The sequence below is a fragment of the Wyeomyia smithii genome, chromosome 2 (assembly GCF_029784165.1).
Source record: "Wyeomyia smithii strain HCP4-BCI-WySm-NY-G18 chromosome 2, ASM2978416v1, whole genome shotgun sequence".
In the NCBI taxonomy this organism is placed as follows: Eukaryota; Metazoa; Arthropoda; class Insecta; order Diptera; family Culicidae; genus Wyeomyia; species Wyeomyia smithii.
Window position 1 is genome coordinate 211,692,871 of NC_073695.1, and position 20,325 is coordinate 211,713,195.

The window sequence follows — 20,325 nt, forward strand, 5'->3', positions numbered from 1 at the left end:
CGATCAGGTCTTTCCGAGCTGGAAATTTTCTCGACTCTGCACTGGGGCACCGTGTATCGTTGTACTTATCCTGCAACATGCAAAATGTGATGAAAACAATATCGATAACGAATTCTCTCAACTAATCTAGTTGATCGAGACTGCATCAACCCCCAGGCTAGCGTGTGATATTGTTGTTATTACATTTTTTTCTTAAGCTATGTGTTTTTATAAGCGAACAAAAATAGCGTGATGGCAATCAAAGCCGCATTTTTCAAGCGAGCAGATTTCGGCCCTTCAACAATCACTTTGGGCAATCGATACCTTCCAACTATACAAGTCTCTGAGGATGCATGGAATACAGCCAGTTATGCACAAGAAGAGCAAGCAATTCCTTATTTCAGTCATTGAGGAGATTTGTAAGGTGAGCCTAATGCTAAACTACATCCCTACTAGTTGAAGATTAACCACAGTTAGAGGAGACGAGATACGAAATTCCCGAAAGCTTTCAGTCCAGTTCGCCTAACAGCTATCTTTTTAAAAACTATGGAAAAACTAAGTGATCATCATATAGGGTATAATTAAGGTGAATTTTAATTTGATTATCAAAATAACAAATCAACGCATTGCACAGGTTAGTGGAAACAATCGAAAAACCCATTCAGGCCAAAGAAATTTCCCTTACAGCTTTCCTTGATATTGCGGGAGCATTTGATAATGTAACTTATTTCGCAATACAAATAGTCCTGGGAGGGCGCGGTGTTTTTTGTATGTCTGGAGGGCATTGGGCCTCTGCGACAGGAATGGTTGTCTTTTGTAGCTGACCCCGATTGCTTTACACAGATTACAAGATGCTAGAACTTATTGATGGAGTTGAGCTAATTGTTTGTAAACTTGTGCCCCAATTCGGAACTACATGATTGATGAAATCAGTGATCGTTTTGGATTGGTGCTCCATATCTGGTATGGATTAGAGAGGTAACGTTCGAAAAAGTTAAACCTCAACGAAGCAAGAGCTTCGCAGATGCGCAGAGCTCTGCGTTGGAAAGCGGCAATTGTCGGTTGGGACTTTGCCGATTTTATTTATATGATAAAGAACAAGACAGTGTCCAGTGAGGAGTTCTGCGGTGATGCGTAGTTCACTACGAACTAAACTAAGTAGCCTTTTGGTAACCGCAAGGTTGGGGTAGATAAACTGTTTAGCTTGTCTACAACCCTGCGCGTGTTGCCAATAAGATACTATTTCTAGATTTTTCCAAGTTTTCAGTTACCCAGAAACGGTTCAGGTCCAATAAATTGTTGAGCAGATAATTGTCTTGCTAGGCTGTCGGCATGTTCATTTCCTTCGATCCTACAGTGACCGGCACTGCACTCCCAGATTAGTTTGGAACCACATGTGACAGGCTTAAATGCCAGTAGTGTAGCCTTACTGTCTGAAGATTCCGATTTTGGCACGTCTTAAGTCTATAGATGCGCTTCAGACATATCGTCATATCGTATGTATATTGCGTATATCTCTGCTTGAAAGACGGTTGGCCACTTACTATGGCCTTCATAACTGGTCCGTAGACCACTGATTAAGTCTGGGATCCGATATTTGAGCCATCCGTGTAGAAACATTGAGCGATCTGTGTCATCATTCTGTATGAAACGTCACTTCCATTCAATCATATACTGCCAAGGATGCTAAGGTCACCTTTGAGCATCGTCATATCTTCACAGCCAAAGTGCACCAAGCTCGACTTCCTTCTTCACATGGAGATACAGTGGCAGCACAGCACAGCATGGCTGAAGTCGGTCTTTATATTTCAGTCTTGCGGAAACGCATCTGACCGGAGATTAGAAGTTTTGGGTGCCAGTCCCGCTGGACTATATTTTTCGTAAATTTCTAACTAACAGGGGTAGTAGTGAGTCACTTTTTAGTGACTTTGTCACTATTTTGAGCCTAGTCACTAAAAAGTCACTATTTACGATAAAAAGTCACTAAAGTCACTATTTTACGACAAAATGGTCACTAAATTCACTTTTTAGCTTTAAATGTATAAATTAACTATTGTTGTATTGTAACATACTTTAGAAAGCTTGCTTCTCATTTACAGAATATTCGGACAGTTGGTTTGTAAGGCATTTTTGTGAACTTTTCCATCATTGAAGTTTCATGCCAGGCAATGTTTTTAAATTTCGCATCGAAGTGAACAGTGCAGAATAGTTACGAACGAATTGTCTAAGAGCTGCAAAGGCATGTAAAGGTTTATTCTACAAGCTACTCGCGTCTTAAACCAGTGTTGTGCGTGAAATAACGTTTGTAGTTTGATTTGCTTGTCTCAAATCAACTGTTGTTCCTCCTGGTTGAAGTGGATTCAAAAGCTTATATTGTGCATAGTCGTGTTCAGGTCTCAATTCGTAGGATTTTGCTTTCAATCATCCGAACCTACACTACCGGTGTTTACCAGATACCATTTCGAAATTCCATAATGATAACCCGTTCTACGCATATTTGTCCCATGCTCCAGATCAAACAAACGAGTGTTTTGTGGGACGAATTTGAAGAAAATGTCAAGTGGGTTAAATATGCGTGGAAAATCATTGATGGGACAAACAGGCTTTGTATTGTTTTTGCAGATTTTCGGAACGAACAATGCTATTTTTAATATATTTTGAAAAACCCCTCCCTCAGTTACTTCAACCAACTTCAAACGCTTTTCGAAGCTGTCACAGGCGGCACGGATTCCCAGATTTTCTGGATAACCGCTTTAACCGCTTTGCAAGTTGAAGATTTTGTAAAAAAAAAGTTTATTGAGTTGAGATCAGGTGAACTTAACGGCAATTTATTTCTTCTCAAAAAGTTCCTCGAATTGTCCCTATACCAACCTTGAGTCAAGTTCGCAGTATGCGCTGATGCACCGTCTTGCTAGAACATAAAGTAGTTAGCTCTGAAGAGTTTTCGAAGACACGGGGTAACGTTTTTTTTCCAAAACTACCGTTTTATAATAAACAGCATTAAATTCGGCGTCTTTGTAAATGAAAATCAGAGGAAGTGTACTCGCTTGCAAATTGTTCCCGAGATAATCACTTAAGCTGTAGGGGAACAACGGGCAACACGGACAGGCCGAGCAAGTCGGACCGTTGCTCATTTCTATATAAACCATTGAAATTAACACAAATCAGTTATGCCAGTTTTTTTTCCTGTTGGGTACATTTTCCACTGCGACCAGAGATTTGATCTTTTGTGGCGGGCCCCTATTTGATGTAAGCCTTATCAGGGTGTCGTACCACTATTAGGTTGAATGGTTTCCACTTGCTGAATATAGGCATCGTCCCAATAAGGTATTATTGAACGAATAAAGTTCACTGCCTTATTGCGAGAAGTCATCCAGATATCTAATGGTTGTATTAAGTGTTTATCAAAGAATTGCTTCCTCTTTTGAGAGAGTGCTTCACAGTCACATAATAAATGTTCCGGGGTTTCTTTATCTAGGTTACAAAAGCGACATGCATCATTTTGCAATTTACCTATCTGTTTAAAGTGATATTTACTTGGGCAGTGTCCCGTTACAAGGCCACTGAAGGTACATAAGTCTTTTTTTGAGATACTGAGCAATCGCTGGGTTACTGTTTTTTGGGGTGCAATAAATTTTTTCGATTGTCGAGCTGAATTATTGTTTTTCCAAATGTTTTCTATCATTAATTGTTCCCACTTCTTAAGTTCCATTTTGAGGGCACATTCTGAGATCCCACAAAACGGTTCTGGCCCTATGAACAACTGCATTTATCCATTTCTCGCCAACAGGTCAGCTTTTTCATTCCCTTCAATGCCGCAATGCCCAGGTACCCAGAATAAGTTTACTTTACTATTTCTAGCCACCTGCTGTAGCAATTGAATACAATACCATACTAATTTCGAAGAACAGGAAACGGATTTCAGTGCTTTTAGTGCAGCTTGACTATCCGAAAAAATGCATATATTTGTATGTCTATAGTTACGTCGTAAGCAAATTGTAGCGCATTCAATTATTGCCTGTATTTCTGCTTGAAATACTGTTGGCCACTCTCCCATAGGTATTGATAGATTGACTCCAGGGCCTGCCACCCCAGCGCCAACCCTTTTGTTTAACCTGGAGCCATCCGTGTAGAACACTATTGAGCCTGGTTGAATGCTAGGCCCACCTGATTCCCATTCAGTGCGACTTGGCTCAGTCACTTGGAATAGTCGTTCAAAGTTGTACTGCCTATCCATCCAGTCATCCTGAGATAACATTGCACTGAATTTGAAATTTTCAAGTATACTGAGGTGTCCCCTAAGGTCTCCTTCAAGGAACTTTTTTGTTCTTTGTAGCCTTAGTGCGCTTTTTTCTGCTTCTAATTGTACAAATAGATGCAATGGCAGTAAGCTTAACATAGCATCTAGTGCCTTTGAAGGAGTACTTCGAATTGCTCCAGTGATGGACTTTCCAACTTTGCAACTTTTCCAGCTTCTTTTGAGCATACCTGACATTTGTTTTTGGCCACCATACTAAGGACGCATATGATATTCTGGGTCTAACGATAGCTGTATAGATCCAATAGATCATCTTTGGCTTCAATCCCCATTTGTTACCAAAGGTTTTTTTACTGATCCATAAGGCACTTGTAGCCTTATTTATTATTTTTTCCATATGTAAGCTCCAGTTTAATTTGCTGTCTAGAGTTACTCCTAAGTAGTTGACTTCTTGAGAAAGTTCTAATTTCGTTCCATTGAGACATAAGTCAGGAATTTTGATTTTTTTCCTGCGTGTAAATAGAATAACGTTAGTTTTCTTTGGATGTATCGTAAGTCCCTCTTTTTTTGCACCACATTGTAGTTAAATTTAGAGCATCTTGGAGTCTATCTCTGATTACATGCTCATATTTTCCACGAACTATAACTACTATATCGTCCGCAAAACCAATTACTTCGTAACCCTGTGATTCTAGTTGTGTCAACAGTTCATCAACCACTAATGACCACAACAGGGGTGAGAGAACCCCTCCCTGTGGGCATCCTTTTGCAGTCCTTACTGTGACTGTTGAGCCTCCATGATTGCAAGTTATTTCTCTTTTTTGTAACATTTCAAATATCCAGTCAACGATAGTTTTGTCGAAGCTACGTTTTATCATAACACCTTTCATTGAATTATAGGATGCATTCTCAAAAGCGCCTTCGATGTCTAGAAATGCTGCTAGCATAATTTCTTTGGCTTCGAATGTTTTTTCAATTTTTGTTACTAGTGCATGAAGTGCTGTTACTGTGGATTTGTTATGCTGATAAGCAAATTGATATTTATTCAAAGGTTTTGGCTTCAGATATTCTGACTTTATATAGTCATCGATGAGTTTTTCCATCAATTTCAACATGAATGACAAAAGGCTAATTGGTCTTAACGATTTTGGACTCGTTTTGTCCTTTTTATTAGCTTTCGGAATAAAGACAACACGAACTTGGCGCCAGCTTTTTGGAATATATTTTAACCTTAAGCTTGCTTTGAACATCTCAGTTAAGCAAGAGGTTAAGCTTCCTTTGCCCTCTTGAATCATGATAAGACGGATTTCGTCAGAACCTGGTGATTTATATGGTGCAAACGAATTTATTGCCCATTCAACTCTCGCGTGAGTAAAAATACGACTTGCTAGATCTTGCGAATGCTCTCTGGTCATATTTTGCCCAGCTGCACCTACAATTTCATTGGGTTCATTGGAATTAATTATGCTGGTCGTTTCTGATCCAGTGTATGATTCCAACGAAGTCGCACTTTCGCTCACGACTGGTGAGGATCCTGGGAAGTGTACCTCCATCATTAGGTTCAAAGTTTCTGTGGCGGTGGAAGTGAAAGCTCCGCTGTTATATTTCAAAGTGCCTAAGCCATTAGAATGATCTTGTGGAAGAACTTTTTGTAACCTAGCAACCACTGGAGTACTCTCGATATTTTCGCATGTGTGCCTCCAGTTTTTACGTTTAGATTTCCTTATTTCTTTGTTGTACGTAGTAAGAGCTGTTCTATATGCATCCCACTGTGAGGTGCGCTTTGCGCGATATAACTCTTTTCGTGCCTGCTTCCTTAGATTATCTAGTCTGGTGTTCCACCATGGAACATCCCTGTTTGTTGATCGAATCCTGATCGGACAACTGTTGTTATACGCTTGGATGATTCTATTTGTTACTTGAACAGAGACATTTTCAAGTTCTCTGTTTGTGGTTATAATATCATTTGGGAAGTTGCCTCCCGCTAATAGATGAGAATAGTATAGCCCCCAGTTCGTTTTTCTGGGGTCTCTAAAAGTTTCTTTGATAATGTCGTTTGTTTTGTATTCGAATAAAATATGTCTGTGATCGGATAAGGATACTTCATTGGAGACATGCCAATTATGTATTCTTTCCGAAAGGGTGTTACTGCAAAGGGTTAAATCCAAGACTTCTTGTCTTATGGAGTTCATGAAAGTGAAGTCAGTCCCTTTATTACAAATATCTATATTATTTTTAGCTATGTATTCTAGTAGGCACTCACCTCTTTTGTTAATATCGGCTGCTCCATACTGTATGATGTGCATTTGCGTCGCAACCTATGATGAATGCTTTGTTCTGATTTTTTCAGAATGACACGAATGCTAAAAATTCTGGTGGAGGCGCCTCGTCTATGTCTCCAGGAAAATATGCCGAAGCTATGTAGATTTCAGTTTTACCACGTGTGGTGGAGATTTGTATAGCTACCGCCACAATATCACGTTTAATAAATTCTGTAATAGGCATAATATTTATTTTTTTGCTAGTAACAATAGCACACCTGGGAGATTGCTGTGTTTGGTCATATATTAACTTACACGATTTAATGTCAAGATCCAGTATTTTTCCATTATACGACCATGGCTCCTGGATGTAAGCAATATCCAGTTTGCTTTGAGCGAATCTCTTGCAAAGTACTGCGCTAGCCCCCTTTGCATGATGGAGATTTGCTTGGATAAATTTGATGCTGTGATTGATGTTGGATGTGATGGCATGTAAATTATAGTTATGCCAGTTACATACCAACAGGATCCTGAGTTTCGAGATATTATGTAGATTGAAACAATAGTTAGTATAGATTGAAACAATAGTAGAAATAATCAAAGTAAGCTCACCCTCAACAGCAAAGCAATGAGATGTAGTTTTGGCCGTGTCGAATTTAAGCTTCTGTTTCGGTAAAACTTCAGAAAAATATAGTTTTCAATGACATTGGAATAACTGAGCATATTTGAGACACGTGGGTGAAGATAATTTAGAGAAAATATTATTTTTTTGGAAATCACATCGATCCAAAAAAATGTTTTCCTCTTGGGCAAGACGGTCAGATGTTGTGTTAGCAAAATGAGCAGTCTGAGGAAACGACAATAGCACCATTTATTATTCTGTTGTCAGCATTCTTAGCATGCGATATGAGACCTAAAGTCATAAACTCTCATTTGAAACAAAAATCATCATTAAAAACATTGTTAAAAGCCGTAAATATACTACATGTAAATGATGTGAACGATTACATCGGCGCAGCCGACGGTAAGCTTCCAACACGTGCTTTTTTGCGCAGCGCGTCGTCCCGTATAGAAAAGAAATTTGCTATAGTCTTTCATAGGTCTGTCTTACCAGCACAGCCGGTCCGTTTCATATGCACGTTGTGAAATAGTGGTTTTCGAGACTGTTTTTATTTTAGTGAAAACTAATATAAAATCACTCTAAAAGGAAAAGTTTGCATTATTTCATGAAAAGCACTAGTCAATGTCGAATATTATGAATATCGTTGGTTGAAATGTTGTGTTTCGAGTAGAATAATGAATGATTTCCTTAGGGTGACCGTCTTGCCCGTTGTTCCCCTACTCTGCAATCGACGAACACTCCTTTAGAACTCTGAAATGTTGTCTCTTGCTGCTGCCCACATTCGATTGTTTTGTGTAACCAATCACACTCCAGGCCAAACAGTTTCTTATCAGAAACAATGAACTCGCGAACAGCGAGTTGTTGTGCGAGTTGCCAAAATATTGTGGACCTATTCAATAGATATACTCAGATGGGTGGGAATTACAAACTGAACGTTATCATTTCGCCGGACACGCTTCTTCATAACAGTCACAATTTCACGACTTGCAGATCGTGGCCGACAGAATTTTCAACGATCCCCCAAAGAGAATGTTTCCTTGTATTCGATGGTTTAATAAACGAAATCTCGCCTAGCTTCACATAATTTGAGATGTTTGAATATTGTGCAAGGGCCGTCACTGACCAAAAATCGTTTTACTACGACTTTCCGGATTTGTTATATCGCACATCAAGAACTAAATACAACTGACAGACCACCAACACACCAATGCGTATTCGAGAGTGCATACATTCGTTCACGTACTTTCATTAACACTTATAACTCGGAAACTTGTATTCGAATATATTGAACAAGGTGTTATTACAACCATTTCAATGTGAAATTATGATACAGATTTTAGTAAGACTTTTTTTCTATGAGAACAAATCATTGCACATCCTATGTTCTAAAGACATAAATTTCAGATAAAATTTAATTCATTTATGGTTCAACAATAAATTTTAAAACCCTCTTTTGTATATTTTTGGTCACTATTTAGTCTTTATTTGGTCACTATTTTAATGAAAAAAGTCACTAAAGTCACTATTATTTTGCTTCAAGTTCGCTACTAGCCCTGAACTAACTATTTTCCCAGTTAGTACATTTTTCAACCGTCAACTCCACATTTACTGCTCGAAAAAAAAAAAAAATAAAATAAAAATAGCTTGACTTGCATTATAGTCATTAAAATAAGAAACATAAGTATTTCGGTTACTTCTCGATCTTCGTTACTAGGTAATGCAAAGCGGTTTCAGTAGTTTTACCTTGTTGATAAGGATATTAATGCTTATACAAGGGTAACTCCTTCAGAAACTCACTGCGGATGTAGTTATCCGTTATTTTTTCCATCATTTTGAGAAGAGTTGACGTCAGACTTATCAGTCTGAAAGTTTTGGGTAATGTTTTGTCTTTTTTGTCTGGTTTTGGTAAGAACATCATCTTGACGTTCCGCTGTCCGGGATAAGTCCCGGAATGAAACTAGGGTGGTGAGTTCGGACATTATGACCCTGTCCGATTTTTGCAAAAAGATTGGTAATATGTCATCCGGTTTTGGTGACTTCATAGGCTCAAAAGCACAAAGAGCACTGCGGAGTCACGCGATGTCGTGCGTCTGGATCCGAGGTTATGTAGCTCCAGTGTTCGATCGGAAATTACTGTCGAACCAGGAAAATGGATCCCCCGGAAAATAGGCGGAGGCAACGACTTGTGTGCTGTTAGTTGTTGCGACTTCCACCGCAATGACAACCAAATCCCGTTGGATGTACTCTGTAATAAAAACAAATTTATTATTTCTGTTCAATGGAATTGCTGTCCTAGGATTTCACTGTTGCTTGCAATAGATCAACTTACTGTTTCTGTTGGCTAAGCCTGGTGTCGTGGATCTATGGTTGTTGGATCAGCGCGACAGATAGCTGACCTTTGTTGAATCTCCGACACTGACCTAAACGCAGTGTACGCTGCTCACGTTGTGGACGACGCGTCCTTAAGCGGTCTAGTTTAGTTCCAATTGGCGGACGGTTGCTATCAGTGGTGATGCTGGCTTGGGCTGTCTGCGTATCCTCAGCAACAGGCTCTCGTTGCAGCAGACGATTGGCAACAGAAGTGCGACTCTCACCTTTGAGCGGCGGAATGCCACTCTAAACTAGTGTGGGAATGCATCCTATCGCTCTGACAGCTGACCAAGAAAAGCCAAGTTAATTTATATTGGGTTTCTGGTTACTGTGAAACCGACGGAGCTTACTAGCTAGACAAGGGTCATCACTAATTTTGTTAGTAAAAACAATATCGCACGCTAGCCTGGGGGCTTATGCGGTCTCGATCAACTAGATTAGTTGAGAGAATTCGTTATCGATATTGTTTTCGGCACATTTTGCATGTTGTAGGATAGGTACAACGATACACCGTGCCCCAGTGCTGAGTCGAGAAAATTTCCAGCTCGAAAAGTTCCTCGACCTGATCGGGAATGGAACCCGATATCACAACCGTATGGGAGAGCTAGCCGACCGATATCGCTAACCACAGAACCACGGGGACAACTGTTAGTCTAGAACCTTTTTATGGAGTCCCACCGAGCGTTGAACTTGGTGAATGGGAAAAAGCGACAATCAAAGCAAATTGGGATTTCATAAGCGAATTACGACAGTTGAAAAGATTCATAAAGTCAAACCGCGAGAAGAGCTTCGCGCTAACAAGGATCAATGAGTAAGACCTCAGGATATTCATCGGTCTATTCACAGGGCACTGTCCGAGTAACGTTTGCGGTAAAAAATGGACTTTTTCAGATGGTGATGAAAAAAAAAACTAAGACAGATAATTGAGTTGGATAAATTTCCCATTATTGGTAATTATATTACCTTATTTACGAAAAAAATCCACGCACTGCGAGCGGCCTTCCGGCAGTTAATCGGAACATTCGCCATGGCGGACGAAAACATGTGTTTAGGCATGTTTTTAAGCTCTTTTTTCGTTTTTTTTTATTAATTCCTCCTCCGTTTTCGCGACAAAATTGTTGGAATAGATCTTGCGCTCCAAGCTTTCCCAGGAATTCTCGATGGGACGCAGCGGGACATTCGGTGGATTCGCTGAATTCGGTACCACATCGATATTCAGCCGCTCCATCACCTTCAACGATCGCTTCGAGTAGTGGGTCGACGTCAAATCTGGCCAGCACACCGTGTCTTCGCCCTTATGGTATTTCTTGATGAACGACGCAACTTCTGGCAGGCACTTCGTACTATAAATTTCCCCGTTCACGGCCAGCCCGGAGCGAAAAAAGAGCGGCTTTGACATCCTCTTCTCACTGATTGTCAGCCACAGCAGCACCTTCTTGGGGAACTTGCTGTGTTAAATAAATTTCATCTCGGAGCTCACTTCTTTCGTGGGAGAAGTGAAATACGACGTGCCCTGCCAGTCGTTGCCATCCAGGGTGAGATAGGTCCTGTCGTCCATCATCACTGCCACGTCGCGATTCGTCGGGAAAATCGACTTGACCATCTTATTCAACCGCTGTCGCTGCGTCATTGCCAGCAGCTCCGAGATCAGTGGACGGGCCTGCCGCTTCCTGACATGTATGTCCATGTTCTCCAGATACTTTTTCACTGTTTTAGCGTTTAAGCGATTTAGCCTCTTTTCCCTCGGTCTTCCTCTTCAGCATCCTTTGAAGCTTCTTGTCGCTCAGGGTCGTTGGCTGTCCGGAACCGGGCTTTCTTTCGATGCTCTGATCGTTGTCCAATAGTGTCAAGATGTTGTAGATGCCGAAATGGGCATACCCGGCGTCCACAAAGTGTCGCACGATGTCCGTTTTCGACGCGGCGGGGTACCGTCCTTTGAACGCGCACACTTATGAACAGAGTAATTTTACTATTTTCGCCATCACAGTTAGAGTTTGACTGATAGAGCAGTCCATTTTTTTGCTAATTCATGGGCTAATATGATTGATGATGCATGACTACTCACTTCGTCAGTTCGATTAAAGGTGACCCATGAAAAATCGACAATTTTTGTCCATTTTTTTACCGCAAACGTTAGGAGAGCGTAACCTGAGAGGCAGTTTCTTGGGGTGAGAAGCAATTGCAAGAATATTCCAATTTTATAGCTCACTATTTTGTGATACGAAGGTCAACATTCGACGTCACGCAGGGAGTATTCCGAAAAGAAATTACCGGCAAACATTGCTGACACTTTTAAACAACGGAAATGCCTTAAAAATGGGTAAGCTTTCAATACTGGTAGCTTACCAAAGGACAGAAATATTATGTTTCAGCAGACATTGTTAATTTCGTTGCGTGTATGGATTTTATCATGATGAATATTTTTCGGATAAGTCCACGGTATAAAAAATGCAAATATACTTTCACAAAAATCACTGATGAAGTTACCGGTGCAACTGCCAAATTCTTGCTACATAAAAAAGCAGTTGGTTGAGAGATTCCTTAAATTTTAAACAAAGCTTGGTCCAAGCCGCAAATCCAGAAATCGCAAGTTTAATAATCGAAGTACGCTGACATGATTATTTCTGAATTGAAATGATGAAATTTATTATTTTATATATTTATATATTTTATATATTTTGAATACAAAAAATATTTGCGTTGAATATTTTTCAAGCAACGCGATACTTTTGAGTTATTACAATTCTTGTTACTAAAAGATGCATTTTCTTTTCCTGGTTCAAATTGACAGCTCATTCTGGTTCATTTTGACACTCCTACAGCTTTGTATCCGTTTCTCTCTCCCAGGCAGTGCTGCAAATTTTCGACACTGCTAACAAAAATGACAAAAACCGCATTTTCACTGTCTCTAGTTGAAACGACCTTCAGCGTCAGCGGTGTCAATTTTCAATGAAAGTCTGGTCATTGAAAAAATTGACTGATTTAATGTCGAAATTATTTGATTTGAGCCAACTCATTGCATGAAGTCGATGAACTATACAAGCATCTACATTCTCAACCGCATAAACATCGCTAAAGGAACACAGCGTGTGCGAAATCACAGAAATGCTGCTATCACTGTCAACTGATTGGAGCTGAAAGTCTCTTTCAGTCTCAGCTAGTTCGTTGACAATTTAAATTCAAAGATTTCAATTTCAACTGAAAATCCTTTCATGACAGTGAAAGTTTGCAGCGCCTGTCCCAGGTGTGAACCATGCTAATTTGTTGTGAAGGTTCTCAATAGCGGAAGGGTTGATTCTAGAAATTGAAATCAAGACAGGAAATAAATTAGAAAAAAAGCCGATGTGGGACGATACGAGAAATACAAACACCTTCTCGTATCACGAAACTTGTATCCTGAATTAGTTTTACGTTTTTTTGTGCTTTTCAAGGGGGCTGCGAAACTCACTGTGCTTAGTAAAAGGGACCGCGGTTGAGAACCACTGCCATAATGCGACTTATGTTTCGATGCGTAATGGAAATAGCCAGAATTCTTCTATTAAAAATATATTACTTTTTCTGGCATTACTTATAGGCAGAATGAACATAAAAATAAAGTTTCTGCTCAACAGCACGAGAAGTGATAAATCGCTTGAAATCTCAGAAGTAAGATCCGATTATGATACATTTTTCTATCCAACTATGATTCACCCTGGTCATGATACATTACCTTATAGCTTCAAGGGGTTGGAATTAGAAGCGCCAAAACTGTCAACAACAGAAAGGTGAACACTTAGTTCGACGGGGTGTGAGTTTGACCATAAAAGATCATTCGAACTTAGTTGTGGTATATCACAGGTTCAGTAGAAAAAAAACTTAGGTTTAATTTCACATAACTTCTGGTGGATTCAATTCGTGTTTCTCAAGTAAAATTTACATATTCGGCGAGGCATAATGTAACGTCGCAAAAAAATTGTTTGATGGAGCAACAAATGGGTTTACTGACAGTTTTTTTTTGAGACGCAGTTAGAACTGGCCAGGCTCGTTCTTGTGGCATTGGCAGCATTACTCGATTTTTTTTAACGGTAACTCCAACCAGACTTGATAGTATGCTCAGGGGAAAAAAACATTGTGAGAAGGGAATCAGCGGAGGGTCAGAAATGTCGAGTTAGAAACAAAAATATTTTTGAAAAACGCTTACCTCGAATGAATACAATTTCAGGAACCATAAGAAATCATTGGTTACCTGGAATGTCATGTTTTCTCCCTAACCAAATAGGTTAATGACGGATGAAAGCGCCGTTTTATTCTCCATTATCTGGTATTTATAAATAGTGCATCAATGATCAATGATAATGAAAACTTTATTAGAAGGTAAGCTTTAAGTCAGTTAACAAAGCTTTCCCACAGCAGTCCATCTCTATAGTCAATGGACAGTTTATTCAATTCACTCAAGACTTCAACCCGCTGCGGTTCGGTTCGGTCTGTTTAGCAGCAGCGAAGCGCAAAATATCACCACACCATCCATAGTTGGTGTGGCCTCATTTGAACTTCATTCTTCAATTGGCTACTGCGCTATTCCATAATAATTCCACCCGCCTGAGGTCCGTTTCTCGCCTGCAGTTCTAACTTTACCCTCTTTTGTCGTCCGACGCCGTCGACGTCGTCGTCGTCGTCATCGTCGTCGTCATCGTCGCTTGCCCCGCAGCCTGTGACTGGTGCAAAAACAAGGTGGTTTGTTTGACCGAATAATGGGCCTGTATCCTTGAAACACTTTTGTGGCGCTCGCCTGTGTGTTCGAACCTAGCGCACGCGGCAGTTCCCGTTCCGACGGCGGCGTCACCGTCGTCATTTTTCGGCGTCACAGATGTGTGGATGTTATTTTATTTTTAGGTCATCGACTCTTTCTCCACTCGCGCAACAGCACAACACGAAGCGAATGTTTATATTTTCCCATTCTTTATCGTTCATGGCCGGTTTTGTTGTGATTGTGGTTTGGTTTTGGTATTTTTTTTTTGTTTCGTACGCGTGACAGGAATTAACTTATAACAGAGTGAATTTTTTTTTTTGCTGAGTTATGTTATCAATAAAGTGACATTTCCCAAGTGTCGGACACAAAGATGGGAATTGTGTGTGACTTTGCATGAGCTTATTTAATTTGGAAAAACTCATGTGTACCGACGAATAGGTTGAATTCGGTTATAAAAACTTTCAATCTACTTGTGAAAACTAGTTTGTATTCGATTACCTAATTATCACTGTCTACTCAATAGACAGTGTTGTTTGATTTTTCTGTAAGGTACCCTTTTAGGTTCAAATCGTTAGTTTTAGTTTCAACTGTGGTTTAAAGTAAGTTTTGAGACATGCTTGGTTTTGATTGTTTATTTATGTAGACTGTTTTGGATTTGGCGGGGGATGTTGTTGAAGGAGGATTGTCTTGCGGGTATGGCTAAGTTTGTCGTTTTGTTTTTGTTTTTTTTGCTTAGCGGACATACCCAGCAGCAACAGCCGCTCGCTACGTACACAGTTGCAAATCGTAAAGAAAAAGATTTTCTGTTATTGTTTTTTCTCTCTTTTTTCTTTCTTTTATAGAAACACCATGGAATACTTCGCCGCCAAGGCCTCCAAGTCCGACTCAGTCGCAGACCAGCTTCGATACACTCTCACGTAAACTGACAACTGTTGAAAATTAAAATTTTAGACTCTTTCGAACGTTCATTAATTGGATTGCGAGCCGGCCGCAAGTAGAGAGTAGAGACTGTCCAATTGGTTTATGAATGTTTGATCAAAATTGTTAGTTAGGTTGCAAAATTCTTAGGAGCGGACAAAAACGGCAGCTGATTCTACCGCTTCAAAATCAGCTTCCTCATGAATGATGAAAATGATAATTATTTATGAAACTGTTCGAAAAAGCTAAACTTTTAAGCAAAACTGCATAAACCACAGCGTGCCTTATTAGCTCGATAAGCAGGGACCACCAACAGTTCATGTTTCGTTCGATTTTGGACATTGTTTGGTTTCATTCCAGAAAACATTGTCGCTAAGAGTTTATTTGGTCATAAAAGAATTTCTGAAGTACCACCAGCTCGAGTATCATTTTTCCGCAGTCATTTCCGATCAAACGAGCACGTTTTACTAGAGCTTCACACTCCATTACACATAGATTTCGTATTTCGTGGACATTGCGTTTGTGTATTCTATGGGAGAGATTGAGAGTCGTGTAGTCAACTTTTTTTTTCTTTTGGTATCACTAGTTTTTTTTATTTGCTTAGCAGACTACAAGTTGTGGCTTAACTACTGTTCCGTGAACTGTACGGTTTGTGAACTGTACTGTGTAGTATTCATTGGAAGTTACACACATTGCTCGGTTTATTTCCAGTTGTGTTATACTGTTTGATTTTAAAGTTTCTTATATTAAAACTCGTACGCTGTCCGTTCTGTTTTCCTTGTTTGTTCTGTATATACATATATTTGAATAATATAGTTTATATGTTCACTAATTTAGCTATATCAGAGAACAGTAACGATTAAACATTTGTTTTTGAATCATTGCACTTTTGTTCAGAAGTAACAGCTGGTGATTGTGTTATTTTAGTTTTTATTTCTTTCATTTTTCAATAAAAAAATGCCTTTTCAGATGCTGAAGAACGAATGGCCTAGTCTAGTAGTAAATGAATTAAAGTCTATAAAATTATTTTACTAAGAGTGAATTATTTTTACTTAAATATAATATTCCGTAGCGATAATATCACGATTGAAATGCAGGAAGAGGAAACGAAACCAAGAAGGGCTTTGAATCCAATTTTTATATGTTCATTTAGCTGGATGCATCGCGGCAGTAAGACACTCTCGTAAAACTTTATGCGAATAAGGACCAATTGTTGTAATAATGACTCATAAAAACAAAGCAATGACACCTTTCTCTAGGCTAAGCCATTCTGACATCAGCGTAACGTGTAGGTAGTAATAGTTAAATATTCAGTTGCATTGATCCTAAATTGTTATCATTTTAATCATTCATGTATATAAACATTTTCATTTATATCGTCCAATCGACTAGAAACAGCAGGTACCTTATGTCTAACGGACATAAATGTAGAAGTAGGAATGGATTCTGATATCAATAATGTTTCTTACGACAGGAGCTAGCTCGCGAGGATTTTTGTAAATAGCTTTACAGAGGATTAGTAACAACTAACAACTTGATCAAGAGTTATTCACCGACAGAAGCAAACTCTGCCATGCTATCGTGTGCCAAGCAAATTTTTAATATAAAACATTTCTTTTTGTTTCTTTTCCAACACCATAAATCTTGCCCATTGTTCCCGCTTTGGTATTGTATATTTGAATAACAAAAACTTTAAATCATTTTGTTGCTTTTGTTATTTGATATGGAATAACAAAATCATCATTTGTAATTGGTTCTACGCAAAATTTAAATTCAAAAAAAACGGAACACTTGTGAATAAAAAAAACAAAAACACCAATAGCTCCTCCAGCTGGTGCCACCGTGAATCCCACAACAGTGTCGACCACAGCCGGAGCGCAGAATGTGGCTACCAGTGCTCTCGGGGTGGTACCGGCAACACCGCCAGCTCCACCAGACCTGCCCGTGTTTACCTGTCCGAGGCGACCGAATCTGGGCCGCGAAGGTCGGCCGATCGTGCTCCGTGCCAACCACTTCCAAATTACGATGCCCCGCGGCTTCGTACACCATTATGACATCAACATTCAGCCAGACAAGTGCCCCCGGAAGGTGAACCGGGAGATTATCGAGACGATGGTTCACGCTTACAGTAAGATGTTCGGAGCACTAAAACCGGTCTTCGACGGTCGGAATAATTTGTACACCCGGGATCCCCTACCAATCGGGAACGATCGGGTGGAGCTGGAAGTAACACTACCCGGTGAGGGTAAGGATCGCGTTTTTCGCGTCACCATCAAGTGGGTGGCGCAGGTTTCACTGTTCAATTTGGAGGAAGCTCTGGAGGGTCGCACCCGGCAGATTCCGTACGATGCGATTCTGGCGTTGGATGTGGTTATGCGCCATCTGCCGAGTATGACGTACACTCCGGTCGGTAGAAGTTTCTTCAGTTCACCGGATGGGTGAGTCTGGGCTTGTGAGTATTTGATCGGTTGCCATTTTCAATCGGAGCGATTTTTGTTTTAGCTACTACCATCCATTGGGAGGTGGCCGTGAGGTTTGGTTCGGTTTTCACCAGAGCGTACGTCCGTCACAGTGGAAGATGATGTTGAATATCGATGGTAAGTGGTAGCAAACTTCATCCACCATGATCGATCTCTTAACTTCAACTCAATTGACTCTTTTCCCTAGTCTCGGCAACTGCTTTCTACAAGGCGCAACCGGTGATTGAGTTCATGTGCGAAGTGCTGGACATCAGAGATATCAACGAGCAGCGCAAACCGTTAACCGATTCTCAACGGGTGAAGTTCACCAAGGAAATCAAGGGTCTTAAGATCGAGATCACCCATTGCGGTACGATGCGTCGTAAGTACCGCGTCTGCAATGTGACCCGTCGACCCGCACAAATGCAATCGTAAGTTCCATTTGTGAGAAGCTCAAACAGTGACTATAATTCTGTGTTTGATTTTTATAGTTTCCCGCTGCAGCTAGAGAACGGCCAGACAGTGGAGTGCACCGTGGCGAAGTACTTCCTCGACAAGTATAAGATGAAGTTACGCTATCCGCATCTACCGTGCCTTCAGGTCGGCCAGGAGCATAAGCACACTTATCTACCGTTGGAAGTTTGTAATATTGTCGCTGGTCAGCGCTGCATAAAGAAGCTCACCGATATGCAGACTTCAACCATGATCAAGGCGACAGCTAGATCCGCTCCAGATCGGTGAGTATCGCTAGAAAAATTGTCCTACAATTTGATGGACGACACGGTGTTTTTTTTAGTGAACGTGAAATCAACAATCTCGTGCGTCGGGCGGACTTCAACAACGACGCTTACGTACAGGAATTTGGCCTGGCCATTTCAAATAGCATGATGGAAGTGCGCGGTCGTGTGCTGCCACCACCGAAGCTGCAATACGGAGGGCGAGTTTCCAGCATGAGCGGACAAGTAAGTCTATTAAAAGCCCCCTAGGTAGTGCAGTGTGCATTTAGCTTCGATGAGTGATCAGTTTTTTTAGTTTCATATATTTGAGAAGGTTGTTTGGATTCTGATCACATGTACTTTGTATTATTCAAAAGCGATCCAAACCTCCTTCGTTCATCACTCATTTTGCACGATTGCATACACACCCGCTTTAGTTAGTAAGCATCATTTGAAAACTTAGCAAGTGGCACGTTAAAATCAGCGAACAAGTTACCATCTGGTCCACAGAATAAGGTGAGCTTAGCATTACCAAACCAAGGGGTTTGGGACATGCGAGGCAAACAATTTTTCACTGGCGTTGAGATTCGCGTCTGGGCCATAGCGTGCTTTGCGCCCCAACGAACCGTCCGGGAGGATGCCCTGCGGAACTTCACCCAGCAGCTGCAGAAGATCTCCAACGATGCGGGAATGCCCATCATCGGCCAGCCGTGCTTCTGCAAGTACGCAACCGGACCGGACCAGGTGGAACCGATGTTCAGATATCTGAAGAATAGCTTCAACCAGCTACAGCTGGTAGTCGTTGTTCTGCCCGGAAAGACGCCAGTTTACGGTAGGTTTCGACATTATCAAAATGAGAGTGTGATATTAACTACATTCCTGCTTTACAGCGGAGGTAAAACGAGTGGGTGATACCGTACTGGGAATGGCTACCCAGTGTGTCCAAGCTAAGAACGTCAACAAAACATCCCCCCAAACTCTGTCTAATCTTTGTTTGAAGATCAACGTCAAGCTGGGCGGAATCAATTCGATCCTTGTGCCATCAATCAGACCAAAGGTAGAACTTTTTTCGAAAGCTCCTAAAGGGTTGTTTCTAATCTCTCATAAAAACTTTGCAGGTATTTGACGAACCAGTCATCTTCCTGGGCGCCGACGTAACTCATCCACCGGCTGGCGATAATAAGAAGCCCTCGATTGCGGCCGTGGTTGGCTCAATGGATGCACATCCATCGCGTTACGCTGCAACGGTTCGCGTGCAGCAGCACCGCCAGGAAATCATCCAGGAGCTAAGCAGTATGGTTCGGGAGCTGTTGATTATGTTCTACAAATCGACGGGAGGTTTCAAGCCGCATCGAATTATTCTCTACCGGGATGGTGTCTCGGAGGGCCAGTTTCCGCACGTGTTGCAGCATGAATTGACGGCAATTCGCGAGGCTTGCATTAAGCTTGAGTCGGAGTACAAGCCGGGCATAACGTTCATCGTGGTGCAGAAGCGCCATCACACCAGGTTGTTCTGTGCCGACAAGAAAGAGCAGAGCGGCAAGTCGGGCAATATCCCCGCTGGTACTACGGTGGACGTAGGGATCACGCACCCAACCGAGTTCGATTTCTACCTGTGCAGTCACCAGGGTATTCAGGTAAGGTTTGCTAACATTTCAGTTCGATAAGTTGCACCATGGGATTTTTTTTGGCATCTGTTCTGATTTGAACGATCACGGGACGTTATTCAAAGCAACATTTTCTGTGTCATAAGTTACCATGGCGCTCTGATTATTTCTGACAGGTTCTTGTGTTGGTTCCGGGTTACACCACTGCTGTTTAAAATTGGAACCCACCACCCGTTTGTCAAAGTAACCATGTGGCTATGAAGCCCCTCAAGTACCAGTCTCAGAGAGCCTGAGTTTGAAGTTTGAAAATGATTTGTTGTTTGGTATATATTTAAAATGTAGGTACATAGGTAATAGATTAAAATAGATTGATGAGAATGGGAAGTCTGAAAATTCAAAGTTTCGT

At 40.9% G+C, this 20,325-nt stretch overlaps 1 protein-coding gene across 2 annotated transcripts in view; it reads left to right on the forward strand.

The window, feature by feature from the left end:
* The window catches only part of LOC129725769 (protein argonaute-2), a 126,712-nt gene that overhangs the window by 89,255 nt on the left and 17,132 nt on the right, over positions 1-20,325 (forward strand). Inside the window, exons 4-12 of one of the 2 annotated variants that reach the window (XM_055681944.1) lie at positions 15,062-15,136; positions 16,960-17,575; positions 17,640-17,734; positions 17,805-18,027; positions 18,088-18,333; positions 18,393-18,558; positions 18,805-19,144; positions 19,203-19,369; positions 19,431-19,949. In XM_055681944.1, the coding sequence (XP_055537919.1) occupies positions 15,062-15,136; positions 16,960-17,575; positions 17,640-17,734; positions 17,805-18,027; positions 18,088-18,333; positions 18,393-18,558; positions 18,805-19,144; positions 19,203-19,369; positions 19,431-19,949 (2,447 nt within the window). The remainder of the gene's footprint in view (positions 1-15,061; positions 15,137-16,959; positions 17,576-17,639; positions 17,735-17,804; positions 18,028-18,087; positions 18,334-18,392; positions 18,559-18,804; positions 19,145-19,202; positions 19,370-19,430; positions 19,950-20,325) is intronic. The other variant, XM_055681946.1, reaches the window with a different exon arrangement.